The following is a 22,716-nucleotide window of genomic DNA, read 5'->3' as shown; positions in this document are numbered from 1 at the left end:
CATACATACATACATACATACATACATACATATATATATATATAGCTGCTGAAAACATATACGGAGTTTACATTTTTCACCACACTGACATAAAATTCTGTAACAAAATATTAAAATCCTTCAATGATTATTTATGAGCATCTCCAAACCATCTAAATCTTCTTCAGTCCCTAATAAACCCACCTGACTCTACCATTATGTCTTCATCCGCAATCCAAGTCTCGCCTTCACTGGAACTCATATCCGCCTCTCTGGTGGCTTCCTCCTTTTCTTCTTTCACCTGGGCCTGTAGTCTGCGCTCAGCCGCTGCTCCCTGGTCCAAATGCTCCTCTCCATGTCCGAGACCATTCTCGGAGTCTGTCTCGCTGTGGGCCGAGCTCTTAAGCTTCTTAAAGGCTTTGGACTGTTTGGGGTTTTTACTACGCTTGATCCTTGCACGCTTCTCGCCACCGCTGCTGCCATCGCCAGCGCCTGAACTTAGAGAAAGATGCTTCAGCTTCTTGTCCTTTTTGCGCTCAGCTTTGCTGGCCACCTGGCCCTCATAAAAAGGGTCTTTTAAACACATTTTACCCATCAGGGTGCTGTCAGATGACAGCCGCCTCATGCTCTTGTTGCTCTTATTGGCACGAGCCTTGCGAACAAAGGTATGGATGGTGTGCAAGTCCGACGTGCCGTGACTCCAGTTGGGAGCCATGTTTGAACTCGCTCCACCTAAAACGCTGCCTTCACCTGAAGCACCAGAGCTGTTTGGAGAACTGGAGGATACTGGTGACCATGGCCTTTCCTGTGGACAGAGACAGACATCTAGATGGGTTGCATGATATTTGGTCATGCCATTACTGACATCTACAAACACAGGTTGAAAAAAAGAAGAAAAAACAGTGCAGGTGCTAAAGAAGATATTCAATGGAAAACATAAATTGACAGCACAGGTTAAATCATGGGGTGCCCAATCCTGGACCTGCAGAGTTTAGCTCCAACTTGTCGCAAAATACTGATTCTTGTAATCCTGAAGACCTTGATTACATTGGTTCGGGTGTGTTTAATTGTGGTTGGAGCTAAATTCTGCAGGACGGTGGCCTTCAAGGTGCAGGACTGGCCAGACCTGTGGTAAACTATGTAAATCTGTGGTTCTCAATGCTAATCCTGGAATTCCCCAAACACTGCACGTTTCAGACGTCTCCTTAATTGAACACAATTTATTTAAATCAATGGCATTTGGCACCAATAGCTGCATTTTGGATTCTTGGATTATTCACAAATTAGCAGTTTTTTTTGTTGTTGTTGCACAGAACAGTCAGTTATCTATCTATCTATCTATCTATCTATCTATCTATATATATATATATCTATATATATCTATATCTATATATCTATATATATACACACACATACACACATAATCTAGATGGGTTGCATGATATTTGGTCATGCCATTACTGACATCTACAAACACAGGTTGAAAAAAAGAAGAAAAAACAGTGCAGGTGCTAAAGAAGATATTCAATGGAAAACATAAATTGACAGCACAGGTTAAATCATGGGGTGCCCAATCCTGGACCTGCAGAGTTTAGCTCCAACTTGTCGCAAAATACTGATTCTTGTAATCCTGAAGACCTTGATTACATTGGTTCGGGTGTGTTTAATTGTGGTTGGAGCTAAATTCTGCAGGACGGTGGCCTTCAAGGTGCAGGACTGGCCAGACCTGTGGTAAACTATGTAAATCTGTGGTTCTCAATGCTAATCCTGGAATTCCCCAAACACTGCACGTTTCAGACGTCTCCTTAATTGAACACACCTTATTTAAATCAATGGCATTTGGCACCAATAGCTGCATTTTGGATTCTTGGATTATTCACAAATTAGCACAGTTTTTTTTGTTGTTGTTGCACAGAACAGTCAGTTATCTCTCTCTCTCTATATATATATATATATATATATATACACACACACACACATATACACACACACACACTGATTCTTGTAATCCTGAAGACCTTGATTACATTGGTTCGGGTGTGTTTAATTGTGGTTGGAGCTAAATTCTGCAGGACGGTGGCCTTCAAGGTGCAGGACTGGCCAGACCTGTGGTAAACTATGTAAATCTGTGGTTCTCAATGCTAATCCTGGAATTCCCCAAACACTGCACGTTTCAGACGTCTCCTTAATTGAACACAATTTATTTAAATCAATGGCATTTGGCACCAATAGCTGCATTTTGGATTCTTGGATTATTCACAAATTAGCAGTTTTTTTTGTTGTTGTTGCACAGAACAGTCAGTTATCTATCTATCTATCTATCTATCTATCTATCTATATATATATATATCTATATATATCTATATCTATATATCTATATATATACACACACATATACACACACACACACGTCCTCTACTCTTACAAAATACACTGTAGTTATCTGCAAAAGAAAAATAAAAGCAATGTAAAATATATACATCTAAAAAGTGAGTACAGTATAGCGTTGACATGAGGGCACATGGACATTATATATACACTGTGCATGCTATTTGAAAAATACAAAAAAAAAAGACTATTTCTATCAAAATATTTTATTTCTATCACTCTCTCCCATCTTGTACAGAATTTATATTTTTTCTAATATAAAAAACTGTGTATAATGAGGCACAGATTATTTATTTGATTTATTTTAAAAATTATAAAACATTTTCATGATCAAGTCAATATTGTTAATTGTAATACATTTCAGCCCTATTTTTGTAAATACTGATTTTAAAAACCACCTGCCAATTAATCAGTTAACTTAGTTATCACCATCTGCAAAATCCAGTATTGGTTGAATTCTAGTCATCAGCACATTAGCACATGCTTGGAATGAGTGTCAAAAAGATGCAGCACCAGGACGTCTCTGGGAACAGGAATTTAAAAAGGGCTTTAATTCATTAAACCACACCTAAATGTGAAACAATGCTCCATTCTTACCTCCTTTGGAGAAGGGATGTAACCAGCATATGCAAGAACAAAACTGCAAAACTTGTTGAAGTCCTCCACTGTCCTCTTTCTTCTCTCTGATGGCTGGACATGAACATTATTTATTAGCATTTGGACAAGCACTGCCATCTGTAGGATGAAAATCTCATTTCCTTGTTTGACTTACCAGAGTCTCTGCTTTGCATTTCAGTAATGAATCTATGTAGAAAAATGAAGGGGAGAGAATAACATTAATTCATGGCTAAATAACTCGCTTAACTGAGAAAACGTCGCATTTGGAATCGATTTGTGCAGTTTTCATTTTTACAAACCTGGTGAAAGTGCGTTTTCGACGGCAAGCTAACGCGCTAACTGTGCTATTCCTCGCGACACCCTGTTGATTGAGGCGTAAAATTCAAGTGCGCAGGGCACCATTTTACATCCAAATATCCACACGGTTTAAGGGACTTTAATTGTGGAGAAAACTAAACTAATTTAGTGACAAAAACCTTAAGCTATAGCAGTCACAATGGCGAGAGGACGCAGCACCTTGAGGCTTAAGCCTTACTTTCGACGTCGAAGCACGCCAAGACAACTTTTCTAGTTTGGGAACTCTTATAAAAGTATGTATGGTTGATCATGATGTAGTTACAACGACCAAATCGGTAAGTGTTGAGTGGAAGAGACCCCATCGGCAACACTCATCCCGGCGTAACAAAGAGTAACGTTACAGTCAGGCAGCGAAATGCTACCACGCTATGCAGGGACCCGTCTTAAAGCAACATTTCTGCCTTAAATGGCATTGAAATATCAGAGAAACAGCCGATCCGGCACCTGGTTAAAGTGATCAATAACAGCAAGTGATTTTAAATTGAGCTGGTTTACTTTGCGACGACAAAATGCGCAACGCTGCGAAACTGCGGTTTTGTAAACGTGCCCATCATTTGAACGGAAAGCAGTGGTTGGATATCATGAATGTTTAAATTATTTATGAATTACAGCTTTAACAAATGGCTACAATCAACAGGAGTAATTTCACTATTGCACAAGATAGCAACTGGGCTAACGTTAATCCCCGTATGAGCCAGCTCGTCGGCGCAGTAAAATGTCCTCTTTTTCATTACCACAATCAAACAGTACAAAGTGTCTGGCAACGAATCAAGTTTACTAGTGACACCGGTCTGCTAAACTAAAGAGTATGTAAAGTTACTGCAGTATTAAAGCTGCTAACAGGCTAAGGTAACGTTAGCTGGCTCTGCTAAAACTGAACGATGATGATGGGTGTTGCCTATCACAACATGGGTAAAGTTTGAATATTTGAAATTCAAGTCTTGGGTTTTCCTTACCTTGGTGTTCGGACATTATTTCAAGCATTGTCGCCTAATAACCTCGATCCTCTTCAGTTGGGTGACGCCGTGCAGCGTCAATCTTCGCCCGGCTTGAGCGCAGCAAGCCCCGGCTGACTAGCTGTAGTCTAGTTAGCTGGGCATCAGAATGATTCAAACGACGATTTTACTTAGTTTTACAAACGGGTCCGATGAAATATCGCTGGATCTTAAATCCCGGGAAAGATTAATTAACTTAATTTTGGCCAGCAAGCAGCGCTGCAAAACATAATCCAGCTGGCAGTTCAATTACCTAACGGACCACCAAGTAAAAAAGAACCAATAATAAAACCAGGGATCCAGCATGTTTTTGCAACTAATGTTAGTAATATAAATGTACGTTCGCGCTATTATCCCTTTTCGACGAAGTGGGGAAAATTATCAAAGTTCTGCAAAAAAAATAAATAAAAGTAACGTCTGCGTGTCGCCTCACTGGAGTCGACGATGTCAACTGACTCCAGAAACCCCTTGCGGTCAAATTGTTGTTGCGATGTAAAATTTTCTCTTCAAGCGTTTATGGGACATGTAGTTCAACCAATGAGATTTGCGAGACCACAAGATCCAGGGGGCGGATCTCCACCCCCTGATTCCGAAACCCACCCATCTCCACCCCCTATATGTGGATCCAACCACGGTCCCTGGATCTTGTGTTCTGCAGTGAGGGGCTACTGAGATTTGCTGACAGATGGCCCTGAATCCAATGATGAATAAACAACAATTCCCATGATTCATTGCGGTAGTCGCTATATTCATGGGAAACTGAGTTTATCTGTTCCAATTCTATGGTTTTGTGTTTGCTCTAAGCGTAGTACACAGGTATAAATAAATAAAGGTATATTTATTAACTTGCATCTTTCTATGCAGATCGTTGGACATTTCAATCAATAAGACCTGTAGTTAAACAGGCTGGTTTCCTTGTCATTCCCTTGGGGTGAAAGGTGGTGACGATTATAGGGGCCCACGGCTGAGGAAGGGCCCCCCGGCGATTTTTTTGATGAGCCACTGCTGCATGTCATCACGAAAGCATAGCAATTGCATGTGTTTTAAAGCCTTGCTAATTTAACCATTAAAAGAGTTTAAAGCGTTCAAGCACAAGATGCGAAAGAACTGAACCAAGTGCTCGCGCACTGAGTTCGGTGCCCACACAGAGAGCCGCGTCTCACAGACAGTGCTCAAACACCGAACCAAGCTTTCCTTCGATTCCTCTCGCACCTGAACAATCAAATATACCTCACCAGTTTAAACATACAAACACAAAAAGACGAGAAAAGCTTAATTCAGCACCTGCAAGCTGTGTTATGTGCGCACAGTGCACACGCAGAGAGCCACGTCTCACAGCCCTTGAACACCGAATTGAGTTTTTGCTCTTGAACTGACAAATACATACAAAATTAAGTAGATATACCTGTCTTGGCGAAAATCCTCAAAAAAAAAAGTTGGTTATTTCTTAAGTGAACATAAACAGTTGAAAAAAGAAATAGGATGTGTACCATTATTTTGGATGTATTGTCTATTAAAATGACCGCGCCTAATTTACTAGCTGCTGTCGGTGTCCTTAAAGGGTTAGTGCACCCAAAAATTCTGTCATTAATTACTTACCCTCATGTCGTTTCAAACCCTTAAGACCTTTGAAACAGATCTGACGTGACACAGCTGACACAGAACAGCATACGCTGTTTACGTCCAGCGGATAATCTCCAAAATGGCGCTACAGGGTGATGCGGAGGAGACGAATTGTTGAATAAAGTTTTTTTTTTTCTCTTTTGCACACAAAAAGTATTCTCGTAGCTTCGTATAATTACGGTTGAACCCCTGATGTCACATGGATTATTTTACAGATCTCCTTGCTATACGTTTCTGGACTTGGGAACATTTCAGTTGCGTTACTGTTTATGCAGGGTCAGACAGCTCTCAGATTCCATCAAAAATATCTTAATTTGTGTTCCGAAGATGAACAAAGGTCTTACGGGTTTGAAACGACACGAGGGTGAGTAATTAATGACAGAATTTTCATTTTTGGGTGAACTAACCCTTTAATATTAATCCAATAAATTAAATGAGAGAAAATCACTCACTGCTCTTTACTGAATTAATTGTAGTTTTAACAAGAATTCATTAATTGTTTAATTTGTATCTTTGTTCTATTTATTTATTTGTGCTATTTATACAGTTTCAAACAGGGCCCACGGGTACAACCAGCACCGGGGCCCCGCAGACGTATTAATCCTAAACCAGTGGAATGGCCAAGCATCTGTACACTCTTAAAAATAAAGGTGCTTCAAAAGGTTCTTCAAGCGATGCCATAGAAGAACCATTTTTGGTTCCACAAAGAACCATTCAGTCAAAGGTTCTTTAAAGAACCATCTCTTTCTTACCTTTTTGTAATCTGAAGAACCTTATTTCGCCACAAAGAACCTTTTGTGAAAAAGAAAGGTTCTTCAGATGTTAAAGGTTCTTTATGGAACCATTTAGACAAAAAGGTTCTTCTATGGCATCGTGAAGCACCTTTATTTTTAAGAGTGTACACCACAAAATAAACATTTATCTTCGAAAGGGGGCGCTTGCGGCTCAGGAAAATTTGGTTCGTAATCATCTAAAATAATTAAAATCTAGCAAATATGTAGTACGGGTTGGGTGTCTGCGGGCCTGAAAGTGTAATCAGAATCAGATTTTGCTTTATCTGCCAAGTGTGTGCAAACACACAAGGAATTTGTTGTGTTTTTTAGGAGCTCTTGGTACATACATGACATGAGAACAGAAAGAACAATTAAATAAGACTAAAGAAAAAATAATAATAACAATGTGGTAAAATCTGGATCAGAAGATTTATGTACAGATTTGTGGAATTATTTACTCTACAGTTGTATAAATAAAAATATGTATATGTATTTACATAATACTTGAAAGACAGGTAGTTGCTGGAAATGGAGAAATTAATTGGTCTACAGAAAACAAGTAATCATTTCTGTGCTTTAAAGGGGTCATATGATGCGATTTCAATTTTTCCTTTCTCTTTGGAGTGTTACAAGCTCTTGGTGCATAAAGAAGATCTGTAAAGTTACAAAGACTAAAGTCTCAAATCCAAAGAGATATTCTTTATAAAAGTTAAGAGTCAGCCACACCTACCTAAAACGGCTCGTTCTAACACACCCCCACATGTCTACGTCACGATGTGGGAAGATTTGCATAACGCCGCCCAAATGTTCACACAAAGAAAGAAGGCATAACTTTTATTCTCGCTGTAGTATTGTTGTTGCCGCCGCTGCCATGTCGTGAAGGTGCTGTGTGCTTCGTTGTGAAAGCTAATCTACTTTGTTTGGTCTTCCAAAAGAGGATGATATCCGCTTCGTCATGCCAGGAGCTAATCTGTGCTGGTTGCTGAGGGAATACATCAACTTTCACCATGGACAAAGCGGAGTCCAGCCCGCCTCAGCTCACTCTATCCCGGCCTCAGCACATGCTAAGCCGGGGCTTCCCCTCACGGGAGGCCGCTGTGTTTTTCGTTGCCACTGATGATTCAAACACATCAACTTTCACCATGGACAAAGCGGAGTCCAGCCCGCCTCAGCTCACTCTATCCCGGCCTCAGCACATGCTAAGCCGGGGCTTCCCCTCACGGGAAGTTCGTTGCCACTGATGATTCAAACGTGAGTTTTGGGCAGTAGAGTAGCACTTGTTGTTTGTCATTTCTCCGATCACAAATGCAGACAGAGTTTTATGTTTACGCGGCGCAATGCAACGCAATGCGTAAAAAGACAGTATAAGTCATTATAATCAGTAATTGTGTCCCCACTGGATGCAACAAATGCCTCGTTTATAATGGGTTTTAATATTTATGTCTCGTAGCTCCGGCCGGGACACGGTATCAACAGTATGGTGAGGGGTGTAACAATTCCATCACACGCTTGAGGTATTCGGCCAATCACAACGATTTGGATTGCTGGCCAATCAGAGCACACCTCGCTTTTTCAGACTGATGAGCTTTGTAAAAATCGACGCGTTTCAAAAAGGCATAGAGGAGAAACAATAATGTACAGTATGTGGAAAATAATGTGTTTTTTAACTTTAAACCGCATAAACACATTTCATTACACCAAATACACAAAATAATGTTATTTTTAGCAGCTTCATATGACCCCTTTAAAGTTTGACCAAAAGGCTGTAAAAGGTCTTAAACATCTTAAATAGAATAAAAAAAGTCTCAAATGCTATAATATGTTGATGGAGAAACAATGACAATTCTATTAATCTTAAAGAAATGTTCTTCATTTATTGAAGAGCCTAGGAAAATATAAGTCTTAGTTAATAATCATTTTACTGTATTTTAGTTAGGCTAATCCATTAAATATTAAAAATCTAATTTATTCTAGAAATCTAATATAAAATATTATCAAAAGGCAAAAACAAGACTTTATTTATTTTCTACTTATATCGACAACTCAAATCACTATTCATACAGTTCGACTGAATAGATTTATTTACATTGCCCCCCTTTATCACTTAATCTTTTCAATAATGGCATAATATTTCTTTAGTCTATATTTTTATCAAAATGTTTTTTTTAATTGTTATTATTATTAATCAAATATATTGAATACAGTTGTCAGCTGTTTGCAGAGATTCAGAATCTCTACTGGGTCTCGCCTTTCTGAGCCATTGAGTGCCCCCTTTAGGACATAAAAATGATCACAGCTAAAACAGCATAAGCCGTTCTATTGACTTCAGTTCACTGACCAAACCCCTTAACAACGAAATCAGCAGTTTCCACCTTGAATACATCACACTGTACTGTACAGCCTTGACAACACTCTTGATCACACAAGCATAAAGATCACTCGAAGGCACGTAGGAATTGTTGAAGAAGATATGTCTGAGAAGGTCCCTAAAACATCTCAGGACCTGACTGTTGTGGTGAGTATTTTATATATATATATATATATAATTTATTTATTTTTTAACGAGGTACAATACTGGGTCGCGCACTTACTGTCGCCTAGTTTTCAGTCACGTTCATTTTTACTAGCCAAAGTGAATTAATGTATAATGAGAAGTGTGAAGTGCTGCGATTTGCCTGTTCATTAATAGCTCTGTCGCGAACTTGTATTGAGAGATCACTCTTATATGAGTTCCATGTATTTTCAAATGTTTTCTCTCTTCATCAAATCTATAGATAAATTAAATTAGAATGTAAATGGCATTTATTTTCAGAAGGATTATACAACGGACATTTCTTTATTATTTCACTGTTAGGTATCTTATGTGATTATTACACGATGCTGAGAGGTTTCCCTTGTTACTATGGTTTCAGTTCCACGCGTGGGCGGGGAGCATGCCCTTAAACTGCTGTTTTTACTCCTGTGTGGGAAGCCCACGCAAAACCCACACGACTCTAGATGGATTTCATTTATGCTAGTTGAACGCAGTGTTCATTCACATTTTTTGTGAGTTTTAAGCTGATTGCTTGTTTAATATTTTTTTTTTCTGTTCAGGTACAGACCTTGCTGCAGCAGATGCAGGACAAGTTCCAGACCATGTCAGACCAAATTATTGGGCGAAATATCCTTCCGCATATGCATGTTTATATCAGTGTAAATACTTGTAATTGATTGAGTAACTAATTGTAGCTTAATTGAGTGGAATGCACTAGCTATGTTTTTATGTACACAATCAAAACCTTCATTTATTAGAAGAAAATTCATGATTCCTAGATTGATTGTGAGATGATAGCTTATTTCAAAGAAGTTTTGTCTTAATTCTAATACTTGATGAGATGAGTATGCGAATCGATGACTTGGAAAAGAACATCTCTGATCTCATGACTCAGGCGGGTGTGGAGGAGTTAGAGGAGGACATAAAATTCACCAAGACCTCTGGAACAGCTTGAAGGCAATGACCAACACCATCCTAGTAGGTTGTAGGTGGTGATATTGCCACTTTGAAGATGCCATTCTTTCAAAGTTGTTGCCATTTAGAGAACACTTACATTCCACAAACTACAGAGGACATGTATTTGAAATTACATTTGGATTCATCTGCTTGTGACCCAGTATTTATCGAAAGTCAGATTCAACTTGCAAATTTAATTTTGTTTTGTGGTCTTCATGCCATGTCTTTCAGTTTTGTTTTGTTTAATGTTTAGTATTTTTTCTCTTTCAGACTGCCAAGGAACACAGTGAAGACCTTTTGCTGCAGTATCAGAATTTTTAAATGAAATGTGAATTAATCCTTTTTTAAGTAATTAATTAAAAATGGTGCTTGCCTACATGCATTACATAATATATTACATATTGTAAGGTTAAAAACTATATTTTGGACAGAAGAAAAACATATTAAAATTGTTTTTGTATTTATTCATTGTAATCATGGGAAAATCATGTGTTTTGCTGATTATTAAAAAAATCCATGAAATGGCTTTACAGTCACTGTTTTCTTTCCTGTGTTAACATTTATTATTAAAACAGAAAATAGAGAGACAGCGTTAAACTCCAGATATATATATATATATGTAGCGTCTGGACCACTCAAACACACAATATATATTTTGTTAGCTAGATTTAACAAATACTCTGTAACACCCCAGGAAGTTTGATCTGAAACACTAAAGTGTGACAAACATGCAAAAAAAGAAGAAATCAGGAAGAGGGCCAACACTTTTTCACACCACTGTGTGTGTGTGTGTGTGTATATATATATACACACAGGGCCTAAAACAAACTTTTTACCAGACCTGCCATTGGCTGGTGACTTAAGGAAATTTACCAGCCAGAAATATTTTTTTACCAGCCACGGGGAAATAAAGACAGGCCGTTATGACCCCAAAATTTTAGATAATAGCAAAAAATCCCAATCCTTGATTCCAGTTTCGATACCTGCTAAAACTACTAGCTTAACCAACATAAATTTAATAGGTTACATTTTTAAATACTAGTAAATAGTCAGTTGTAAAATCAACTGAGCAAATCAAATTACAAGCAATAGCACAAAATAGCCTACTATACAACAAAGATACAAATGGAAATGTGCATTTCAGGCAGGTCTAACAGTGATTTAAAGGTAGCCTACAGAAATGTAATAAATTATGCTAATCAAATAACATAGGCTATATACCTGTTTTTAAAGTTCAAGAGCAATGAGTGATTGTTTTTTTTTTCTATTTTCTTTGATCAACATTAAAAACGCAGACAACAGCAGGATTATTGGAATTCTGTGTCTATCACTTTAACAACGCAGCAGCTTGAAGTTGTCAACACTGGATGCTGGATTTCGGGGATTTGTCGTGTCGCATCCTGTGGAGACATGGGTTCTGTCGGTTTTTTGACATTGCGTCGCACGCAGTTCATGTTCACTTAAGAACCGACTACTTTACTAGGATACTCACTGAGACGGACATTTTTGACATAACTTTGTGTTAATATGTCCGTTTAAGCGCAGGAAGGAAGCAGAGCTCAAGACGCGGCTTTCAGGCCGGGTTTCGGATGTTTAAACTTCCCACACAGCGCGAGAGTAACGCGTGTCCTTTCGTGTGTTCTAGCGCTTGAATATTTACACGGCAAAGGCTTAAACTTTTTCGATGAAGCAGCACTGACCCGTCAACTGTACGGAGCGTCGTTCACGTTTATGTTCTCACAACATTGCACTGTTAGAATTTATAAAAATGTTACCCGCTATCTGGCGACTGACACAGTTTCATACTCGCCAAAGCCGTTTTTACTCGCACTTGGCGAGTGTTAATTTTAGGCCCTGTATAATATATATATATATAATTAAATTACTAATGAAACCAGGCGTTCTCAGTCGCTATGTAACTTTATTAAAGCACTGAAGAGGGTTACTGTTATGGCCGTAACCCACGCCGTACACAGAAGGAAACAGAAGAAAAAGAAGGAAGAATAGCACTCGCTGCTGTGTGCTCTGCTCTCATTTTCCCAACTACTACATACTACATAACTCTGAACTCTCTCTAGCCCGTCCTCCATCCGCGCTGGACTATCCCCGCCCCTTAAAGTGGACAGAGACTAGCTATTGCTAAAATGAACATTGCTAAACATCATGACATTAACAAATGTCCTTCAACATTTATAGCAGCATCACAATATATATATTCAATATTTGCATTTCAAGTATTTAATCAGAATACATGGCTACATTTGAAAAAGGCCTTCAATGGAAAGGTTATGCAGCTAGATGGCGTAGTTATGACATCTACCAGCAGGGGTTAACTGGGTCATGTTAATCATGCATAACTTTGACCGGTTGGATGCACCACAAGAATGTGCACAGTTCCAAAGCCTTCACTCATGACTATGATGGCGAAGGCAGCATATCAGCCAAACTGCCTGTAAATATGTTGCATTAGAGTAAGGGACATTTTAAAGCCTTTTTAATGCCTTACTGTTTTAATTGGTGACAACAGATCATCAGACTAAGTTTTTTAAAAAGTAAAACCTTTAGGTCTGGTTTCACAGACAGGGCTTAGACTAAGCCAGGATTAGGCCATAGTTCAATTAGGACATTTAAGTCATTTTTATACACGTGCCTTGTGTGTATGAAAAAAAACATTACTGATGTGCATCTTGAGACAAAACAAGGACACTGACATATTTCAAGATCAATCAGTGTTTCTTTCAGTTGAAACAGCTCAGACTTACATTTTAGTCTGGGACTAGGCTTACAACCTTGTCTGTGCAACCAGGTTTGGACCAACAAACGCTCATTTGTTTTCATTAATTTACTGATGTCACGTGTTTAGCTTTATCTGCACCACACATTGTATCTGACATTTTTGTTTGTTTTAAAAAATAAATTATAAAAATAGGTTACTTTTTTTCAAAGTTGTCATTGCTTTTTTTTGTGGGGTTCAAAATGACACAAGATTCTAGAGCTGCCAAATTAATTACCTTTATTATTATGGTAACGCTTTGCAATAAGGTTCATTAGTTAAACTACATTAGTTAACATGAACTAATAATGAACTGCACTTATACAGCGTTTATTAATCTTTGTTCATGTTAATTTCAACATTTACTAACACATTATTAAAATCTTGTTAACATTAGTTAATGCACTGTGAACTAACATGAACTAACAATGAACATCTGCATTTTTATTAACTAACGTTAGTGAAGATTAGTAAATACAGTAACAAATGTATTGCTCATGGTTAGTTCATGTTAGTTTATACATTAACTAATGTTTAACTAATGAACCTTATTGTAAAGTGTTACCATTATTATTATTAATTTTGTTTACCAAATCACATTGTTGGTTCAATTACAAATGTTAAATTGTCATAGCAATCTCTTTTCTTTTTAGCCAAAAAACGAATTAATAAATACACTGTATACACATTAAGCTTTATACATTTTAGTACAGTTAAGTCCAAAATAAACACTGACTTAACTTAAAAAAAGCACTCCATGTCTTACTCCACAACGTGAAACAAAAACATAAATCAGTGTTATTTATCTAAATACATTATGTTTAGAGCTAATTTGACTGATTATAAAAATAAAAACATTTAACAAATCTTAGACTCTATTCTTAGTACCATAAACCAGTCATGGAGCTGCATCTCCTCCAGAATAAGTCTATGCTGGGGATTAGGCTGCAAATAAACCATGATTCACGTATTAAGACTTGGCATCACCTGCTGGTGCTTTTAGTTTAGTAGCCTAGCATTTCATTTCCCTGAGCATTTCTCTTTTTAAAATGTTATACTTAGAATTAATTAATTTGTTGGTATAAGGCCCTAAGTGAATAGTGTTAATTTGTGTAAGTAATTTAAAAAAATTAAACAGTATGCAACTTATTTTTTAAAGTAATTATTTAAGTAATTATGAAAGGGGTGCCCTTTTTTGCACTTGAGCACCTGCCCCCAAAAATGTCTGCACACGGCCTTGATTAAATGGGAGATTTGTGCTTGTTGTATTTGCTTACAGTACTGTAACTGTACATGACAAGGAGACCAGTCAGAGTTTTTACTGTTGTAAGAACAGCAAAACATCCTTATGACCAGATTTCCCTTAACAAGAATACATCAGGGTGATTTACATCATGAAGCCTTTGTATCCGAGACATTGTTGCTTTATATTCGCTACCGTTGCAGCAAAACTCTTGCCACGTTATAAGTTCAGATCAACACTGTGTAGGCTATATATCACATTTCCTCATTTCTTCATAATGACAGGTGTTGAGTGACAGTTGATGCTCACATTTTTACTATATTAAGGATTTAATGGATCTTTGAAGTTAGAGAGGGGCTACATTCCATCTTCAGCGATGACTACAAGGGAAGTGAGAATGATGATCTGACCACAAGCCTCATTCTTGTTCCTTACCCTGTTTCAAACCCATAACATGAATACAAAGTAGGATTTATGTTTATTTTTATGTATACTCCTCTTGGTATACAGTTGGCCTTTGGCATTTGCTGATGTTAAATCTAATCAGTTAAGTATTATAATAAATGATTCTTTAGCTTGGGTTAAACAAAACAATTTTGCTTGGTTGGAACAGCAGCTACGCTAATTATGTCTCTATTTGTTTCTCTGTTTTTGCCACGGGATGTAATTAGGATTTACACAAGCTTCAGTCTGGATCCAGAACACCTGAGAAGAAATGATGCCAACCATGAAGCAACATACAGAACTACCAAATTTTGCTATACGTTTGATTGCATCATATAATAATTGCTGTTAATAGTGTTCATCGTCTGTTTGATTACGTCTTTAATTGATTTTTCCGTACATTTCTGCCATATGTTTATTAACTGACAGTTACCACTGATAAGCTACCACTAAATATTGTAGAAACCTAATTTGCTGTAAAGTTACTTTGCAACGATTTGTATCGCGAAAAGCGCTATACAAATCAACTTGAATTGAATTGAAGTACAATAAACAACCTTGCTCCTCTTCTCTGAAATGTAATTAAGTTTTGGCCTTTTAAAGGAAGGCAAGAATAACTGAACTGAAGCACAATCATTTGGAAAAAGCTTATAAAGCCTTGACCTCTGGTGACTGGGCCAGGCACTGTTTTATCCATAAAACTAAAAGCCAAGAGAAACTTTTCTGAAACAGCATGCTTGCTATTTGTCTAAGAGTGTTTGGTATTTAATATCTGAATTTAATATCTACATAGTGTACTCAAAGTAGCATTTAATGAAGGTTTTGATGGCCAGCAGGTATTTGTTTCTCTATGCATGTTCGCTTCTGAAAGTAGGTTTGAGGTATTCCCAAATACCCACTACTCATAAGAGCAAAACAGAGCAAAAATGGTTTCTTCAAAAGAATTGTAAGAATGAACTGAATGCCTGCATCTTCTTGGAAATATCAAACAAATTTTATTAGGTAATCGTTGTTACTGCTTTTCTTTACTACAGGAAATGGAATGACAATATCTGGTTTTCACTTTTTCACTTTCACTTTTCACTGTATTTTTCAGCAAGTTAATAAGGTGTGTTATTAAAGCATGGGGAAAATGACTTCAGATGTACTCAACCCACAAAAACTGCTCAGCTATAGCTGAAACTTACTGCTTTTGTTAATTAAGTTCAGATGTGTAGCCCAATTTTGTCATTTTTATTTATTTATTGTTTAAAAAACATATTTTTAATACTGTTCTGCTTCTTCCTTTCAGATTGTAGCCTTAATTGCAAGGTACTTGTGATTTATTATACAGATTAAATATTTCCTGAAATAAAGCATCAGAAATGTAAAGAACTGTAAAATTTCAGTTTGTGTCTGGTCAAGATACAGCCTGTGTGAAAGTCCTCAGAGACATTAAACCAATTTCTTGTTATTATGGCAATGATTTCTGTGGGGAAACCAATGAATTTTGTGAATGCTGCACTTGTGAAAGGTATACTGCAGTATATGAATGGTATACTCATATACTGCAGTATATGAATGATTTCATATTGATATTCACATTGGTTATAATATTAATTAGCTAAAGGTCATTTACATATGTCCATTTGTTGTTGTTTTTTAGTCTTTGTTATACATTTATTTTTCCTTTTTTTATCATATTTATGGCTATACTGTCAGGTCAATACAAGAATATCATGCAGTTATGGCTGAGATTACATGAAAAAAAAATCACACCCAAGGCAGTTCATTCATTCATTCATTTATTTATTCATTCATACATACATACATACATACATACATACATACATACATGCATACATACGTAAATAAATACAAGAAAATAATAAATACTGTCCACTTGGTGGAGCTATTTTGTTAGTGATCATTTAGATCGGGGGTTTTCAAACCTGTCTTGCACATTTTGTATGTCTCCCTCATCTAACACACCTGATTCAACACATCAGCTCATTAGTATAGAGACTGCAAGACCTGAATTGGGTGTGTCTGATAAGGAAGACATGTTTGAAAACCCCTGATTTAGATCACAATCCTATTCATAATCATGCTATAATCATACAGTCATTTCACTTTGAAATCTGTATATTTGAAAGATGTATATTCTCAGTGTCATTATTGTTAGGACTGACCAGTCAGTTGTCAAGAAATGTTCACATCAAAGCCAAAATTGCAAGATGTTTTTGGGAAATAGTCCCAAAATGAGTGAGGTAAATCCATGAGATGTCTTGTGTCTTGCTGATAGTGACATCTGAGAAAAAAGATACTCATTTTCAAGGCGCTAATATGTTTATATGCATCTCTGTAGTAGTACACCTGCGTTTGTGCAAAGTTTATGTGTTTTTGCAAGAGTTGGAAGTTAGATTCTCTTCTTTGTCTCCAAGCTCAAAGTCTCAACACACCGGAAAGATGTAATTTTATATCTCAGCTGGGGTACACTTTCCCTCTGGACTGTAACATGAAGTAGACCATTTTCTCTCATTTTCTTTCTGAGACAGACTTACAAGACAAAACTTTTAAGCCTTTCACAGTTTTTTACATCACATTTTTTTTAAATGTTATATCATACACAACCCTTTAGATTTGAAGGGAATCTCGCTCTCTTTTTTTATTTTTACCTTTGCCATTTAATGTCGGTCTGCATCACACTCTGTTGCTGTGATGGTTTAAATGTTGCTATGGAAAAAAAGACACCATGCATTATGACCAATAATACTATTTATTCAAATACCTGGAATGGGACAATGATAATGGCTTTTGTGAGGTTTATTAGGTACAGTGAGCAAAGCTAAGAGATGACTTCTTGGGCCTGATTAATGTGTTTAATATATGTTTGTCATTGTAAAATACTTTTATTTTTGATGCCAAAATCAACAGAGCAAAATTAGGTAGTGATCTATTTATGGGCTGTTCAGAGAACTTCATTAGAGATGGACAATACGACTGGCAGGAAATGTCGTGTTTTGATGAGGTTTATAATGACAGTAAATGAAAAAATCACATTAAATTCTGTATTTACGGGTTTGAAGTTGTGGCTTCAAATGATGGTAGTTCCAGATCCTCTGCCATCCCATCTCACAACTGCACAGCAAGAGTTTCTGTTGCCATGGTAATGCTTGTGGTTTCTTATAACCACTGCTCTTATATACATTAAACTGAACCCATTAAATTGTTCTCAGGAATGTCACATAAACACAGCCAATATATATGCACTTTTGATCAATACTTTTTATTCCATGCTGTACTGCTTTAAATTCTAAAACTTTGAACATATTAATGTAATAAGATGGGTTATACTGTAGCTTTATGACTCTGGTGGATTTAAGCTCACTCTGATTTGCTTGGGTCGCAATAATCCTGTTTCAAAGTGTCATGTTGCATTTCTAATGTTTTTGCAGAAGTTTCTTTGAAATGCCTCAGATAAGCTACACAGGGGTTTTCAGGTGCTGTACAAATACATTTTAATTCAGTATTGTTTTTCTCTTCAGGTGTACATTTTACATTACACTAGTTAAGAAAAAAAAGACCTGTCAGTTAAATATGAGGTAAATATTGTTTATCTTCAAGAATCTAAACAAGGTTTTGATGAATGATAAATGGAGGACTGATAGATATTCTATCATATTGTGGGTTTTAGCTCAATTCTTCTTTGCTCGTTTTATGTCTTTTATATCTATTCACACTGCAATTGAACAAACTGCTGTTATAAACTGTGGTTTTCTTTCCTCTTCGGTGGCAGGATGTTTCTTTTCTTCTGTTCACTTTTACATCTCACGTCATCATCGTGATCCATTAGAAGTGTCATGGGAAGCATAGAATAACAGGGGAGTGGCTTAGTATTTTCCTCCACTCTATTACATGGCTAGAATTTAACTGAGGTCATACACAGTGCAAACAGTCACATTCATTTTTGAAGTATTTTCTATTTTCTATAATAGATTAACCATAAACAAGTTCAGGCATATCATATCACAAATCACTCATGAGTTATCATTTAAATAATTGCTATTTCCTGAGATGTAGGCCAGGCACATTCTAAGACTGATTGCATAATAGTTACAGACTGCATTTGATGAGGGTTAGGTAATCAGGAGCACGTTCAATGTATTTCTGTTTGAGTTCACGTGAAGAGCCTTTCAGAGCCCCTTCAGAGGTGCATAAGTGCATTATTACAGAAGACATGATCCAAGCTGTGGACTGCATGACAAGACATACTTACCTTCAATGTTTATTAAATAGCTGTTGTGATCTTGTGCACAAGAAACATGGCATTTTATTGTTGAGAGCAAGGGCACAGTGAGGTTCACTTTGAAGATTTCGACAAGATTTGAGGAATAGATGGAGGAACTAGGCATGCAATGCTAATGTAACCCCCGGGTCCTACTTGTACCCGCTCCAAGCGGGACTCGAACCCAGCATGGCGACCAGCATGGGAGGTGGGCGGTCGCCGTGATTTTGCCAAGTAAGACATGTTCCTGGATCAACATCTTTTGATGATCCTGGATCAACATTATTGTCCAAAAATATAGACTTAACCCAATCCCTACCCCTAAACCTAACCTTACCCATAATTTATTGCTAAAATCAGAGGGAAATGATAGCTGATTAACAAGGGTGTAGAAGCACCTAACCCTGATTTTAAGCCTAAAACAGATATTTCCTGAAAAGTTATATCTCAATTCTGATTGGTTGATTGGAATGTTGTTCCAGGATAAACAAGGATGTTGATCCAGGAACATGTTGTACTTGGTGAAATCACGCTCACCGAGGTGGGCACACTAACAAGAAGGCTAAAGACTGCAGCCTCTTGTTTCAGTTGCTAGCGTGCCTCTTGAGATCAGGGGAGTGAGGTTTACCTGCACAGCAGCTACCAGCTGGCCTCCGTTACACTAAATTTCTCCAAATCTCTTTCTGATGAGGAAACTCCTTCTGATCCGAAAACTACATTTCGGATGGCCTGAGGGTAAGTACTTTCAGCACAATATTTTTTAAGCACAAACAAGCAAACCATTTGAAGCATGCCCAACTTGATTTAGCATCTATGGCTATGGTGCATTAACTTTGTATTAATTAAGCCATTAATGAAAATGTTGTTACAAACACCTTGCTGGACCTGAGGGGTTGCTTTTATTTTTTATTCCTTAATAAACACATGTATACATATAAATAAATGTCTGTCTTGAGGTAGAATGCTTCAAGGGGCAGATAATAGTTTTGGTAATGAAAAACAATCTTCAGAATTCTTAGATTTGTTTTCATGAGAGAGATTAAAGCACCTTTCATTGTATTGCGTGAATTGATTGAGAGATTAAGTTTATACCTTAACAATAAAATAGATGCTCACAATAAATTACAGATACCCAACAGCTGCTTCTGATTTATGCTGAAAACAGCATGTTCACACTAAATTGGCTGCCTTATAGTCCCCATTTCTTGTCTTTAATAATGAAGAACATTCTGTCAGGTCAGATGGGCTATATCCCATTAACTGAGACGTTTTGAGTCCAATGTCCAGTTACACAAGTAAAAATTCCAATATCATCATATTTTTATAATGGCTCTTGGGCAAAACAGAGAATATGAGCTAACATGAATGATGTATACTGGCAGACTCCCTTGGACCAGAAACTCATGTTCTAAAAACCAGCAGGGATAATTCACCCAAAAAGTTTCGAATATGATGATAGAATTTTTCATTTTTAGGTGATCTATCCCGTTAAGCTATGACATTTTTTTCTTTTTCTTTTTTTCCTAGCAAGGACATATGTCCAATGCATTCTGACATTCTAACATCATTTAATTTAATAAATGCTTTAAATACTGTATGTGCTCAGTATTTAAACTACAGCAAATACTTCCTATAAATCTTAAAATCTCTGCCCTGTGTTTTTCTTATGATCTATCCCACTTGAAAATGCATGCAATGCAGTACCTAAATGTGTGTCTATGAATATTATACAGAAACAACATTATTATTTTACATTGATATGTATGAAGATTGTGTCATCAATCTCAAAAGCATACTCTGACTCCTATTGACTGCTTTATTGGCAAAAGCAGTCAATTTGTCACCTTCAACTTCATATGAGGACCAAAACCCTTTCGAGACATGCATGATGTCTGAGAGACAAACCTTTTACAGAGAAGACGACGATAATGTTTAGTCAGCTACATTTCTTACGGTACGTTGCCGCCGCAGCAGCGCAGAATTCTCTTCTATTCCTTACGGTAAGTGCGCGTGGCTTGTGTTGGTTTCAACACAAGCCACAACTGAAGCACAACTGAAGCACGCGAGCGGCGCACTACATCAAGGTAGTAAACAACAGCTTGTCTGCGAGAAAAGGTAAAACTGGATAATGATTTCTCTTTCTTATGAAATTCTGGCTGCAGTTTTAATAATTCTACATTTAATATCGCTGTTGGTTTTATTCAAAAAGAGCAAAAGTGTTACTGGGACAATTTTCTTTTTTGAAGGCAGGGAGTGTGTGTACACGGTTAGTCACACAGTTTGGTCCGATTAATAAAACCCTGGAAACAACTTCTACGGCAATTAAATGCTTACCATTTAAAGTATTTTTCTGCTTTAGCTTTAGACTAAAGAGATTAACTGGTTGGCATTGTCTTCCAAACTCGACGTGCTCTGTGCCGTCTGTCATAATACATATAAACTGGCTTTGGACATTTTATTTGACGGTTTGTTATAAAATGAATAGAGACTACACGAGTAAGTAAAAGTAATGGGAATGGTTTGAAACAATTTTGCAAGCCAAGCTTACAGTACAACATGGACAGATGCCTGTTGAGGGCACTTTGGGAGGTTTTATGTATAGGCTATTTGTAATTCTTTACTAAAATCAGTGCATTTTGCGTCATCTGATATATGTACATGCCTAAAGTGCTTTTAAAATTCTTGATATTAACGATTTTATAATGTTTTAGTGGTTTTACTTTCTTTTTATATTGCAATAGCCTATTTGTATGTTGTATGTTATTGCAGTATTAGAGTATGTTTTATATGGCAACATTGATGTAAAGTGTTTTGACATATAGTCTCTTTGTTATGGAGACAGAATTACTTTCTGATTTGCATTATGGACATGCTATACAAACAGTTTTTCAACATAAACTACTTTTATTCTTTAGGAGTTTGGGATAGACAGTTAGTATATTAAATAACAGACAACTTTTTGTTAATGTTACTTCTTTTGCTACTCTTATAATTGACTATTGATGTAGATGTTTTCATTATGTTGTGGATGAAAATCGAAATCCAGTCTTACTGTTACACCTAACACATATTTGATAACACAGAAACCAGTGTTAACAGTCTTATCTATTTTTAAAGCACTCAATGCATCAGTGGTTAGGGACAGGGTTTCAGAGGGTAAGCACAACAACTGGTCTCATTTTGCTTGCTTTTAAAATGTTTTGAAATAATGTGTAGTTATGTTTAATTGGGCTTTATTTGATCCAAATTCCATCTACACTGCACAGATGCAATTTAACCTTATGACACTCTCATCTAGACTTGTCTATAACTAAGTTTGATAGTGACCCTAGACACTTTTAAGGAAAAAAAGAATTGTTTAAAAAATCCACATTGCATGTTTTTAGGCGATACCTACCTTTAGGTGAACATCATTTAATCATTTAATCAGGATTTATGTAGAGGCCAATGGGCCAGCTACCAGCTGAACAAATAACAACATGTTTAATTAATAGTTGTTTAACTATTAGAATTGTAAATAGGATTTTGAATTTGAAATAGAAAAACACTGCTGTTCTCATTGGTAAAGGGTATTTCTTAAATTAATTAATGAATATAATACATTTTACACCACAGTGCCATATGATGGGTTTCAGCACCTAGATACAACTTTAGTTTTTCTTATATTTCATGTAAAAGTCATTGAGAAGAACAAATTTTGCTATATATATATATATATATATATATATATATATATATATATATACACACACACACACACAGAGAG

General features: G+C 36.7%; 3 protein-coding genes across 11 annotated transcripts in view; 2 read left to right on the top strand and 1 right to left on the bottom strand.

Annotated features, from left to right (window-relative positions):
• Positions 1 to 4,902, bottom strand: part of LOC107593540 (PHD finger protein 23B-like) — a 6,415-nt gene extending 1,513 nt beyond the window's left edge. Inside the window, exons 1-5 of one of the 2 annotated variants that reach the window (XM_016283307.1) lie at positions 4,299 to 4,902; positions 3,140 to 3,171; positions 2,965 to 3,057; positions 571 to 784; positions 184 to 471 (exon numbers count right to left, since the gene is read on the bottom strand). In XM_016283307.1, the coding sequence (XP_016138793.1) occupies positions 184 to 471; positions 571 to 784; positions 2,965 to 3,057; positions 3,140 to 3,171; positions 4,299 to 4,326 (655 nt within the window). In that variant the 5' untranslated portion in view covers positions 4,327 to 4,902. Of the gene's footprint in view, positions 1 to 183; positions 785 to 2,964; positions 3,058 to 3,139; positions 3,172 to 4,298 lie in introns of both variants that reach the window. The other variant, XM_016283297.1, reaches the window with a different exon arrangement.
• Positions 4,903 to 8,868: 3,966 nt separating this feature from the next.
• On the top strand, positions 8,869 to 10,644 carry LOC107593548 (heat shock factor-binding protein 1-like). The gene is made up of 4 exons (XM_016283314.1): positions 8,869 to 9,248; positions 9,827 to 9,893; positions 10,100 to 10,244; positions 10,494 to 10,644. Exons 1-3 carry the CDS (start codon positions 9,204 to 9,206, stop codon positions 10,219 to 10,221), a joined length of 234 nt encoding a protein of 77 aa, XP_016138800.1. The 5' UTR covers positions 8,869 to 9,203; the 3' UTR covers positions 10,222 to 10,244; positions 10,494 to 10,644.
• An 8,924-nt stretch (positions 10,645 to 19,568) lies between these two features.
• The window catches only part of tp53i11a (tumor protein p53 inducible protein 11a), a 46,487-nt gene continuing 43,339 nt past the window's right edge, over positions 19,569 to 22,716 (top strand). For 2 of the 8 annotated variants that reach the window (XM_016283252.1, XM_016283245.1), the window contains exon 1: positions 19,569 to 19,685. The gene's annotated coding sequence lies outside the window, so the exon portion shown is untranslated. Of the gene's footprint in view, positions 19,686 to 20,802; positions 20,905 to 20,986; positions 21,066 to 22,716 lie in introns of those variants that run through there. The other 6 variants (XM_016283268.1, XM_016283237.1, XM_016283285.1 and 3 more) reach the window with 4 other exon arrangements.

The sequence above is a fragment of the Sinocyclocheilus grahami genome, unplaced genomic scaffold (assembly GCF_001515645.1).
Source record: "Sinocyclocheilus grahami isolate Dianchi unplaced genomic scaffold, SAMN03320097.WGS_v1.1 scaffold10.1, whole genome shotgun sequence".
Taxonomy (NCBI): Eukaryota; Metazoa; Chordata; class Actinopteri; order Cypriniformes; family Cyprinidae; genus Sinocyclocheilus; species Sinocyclocheilus grahami.
This window is presented reverse-complemented; position numbering and strand designations above follow the sequence as displayed.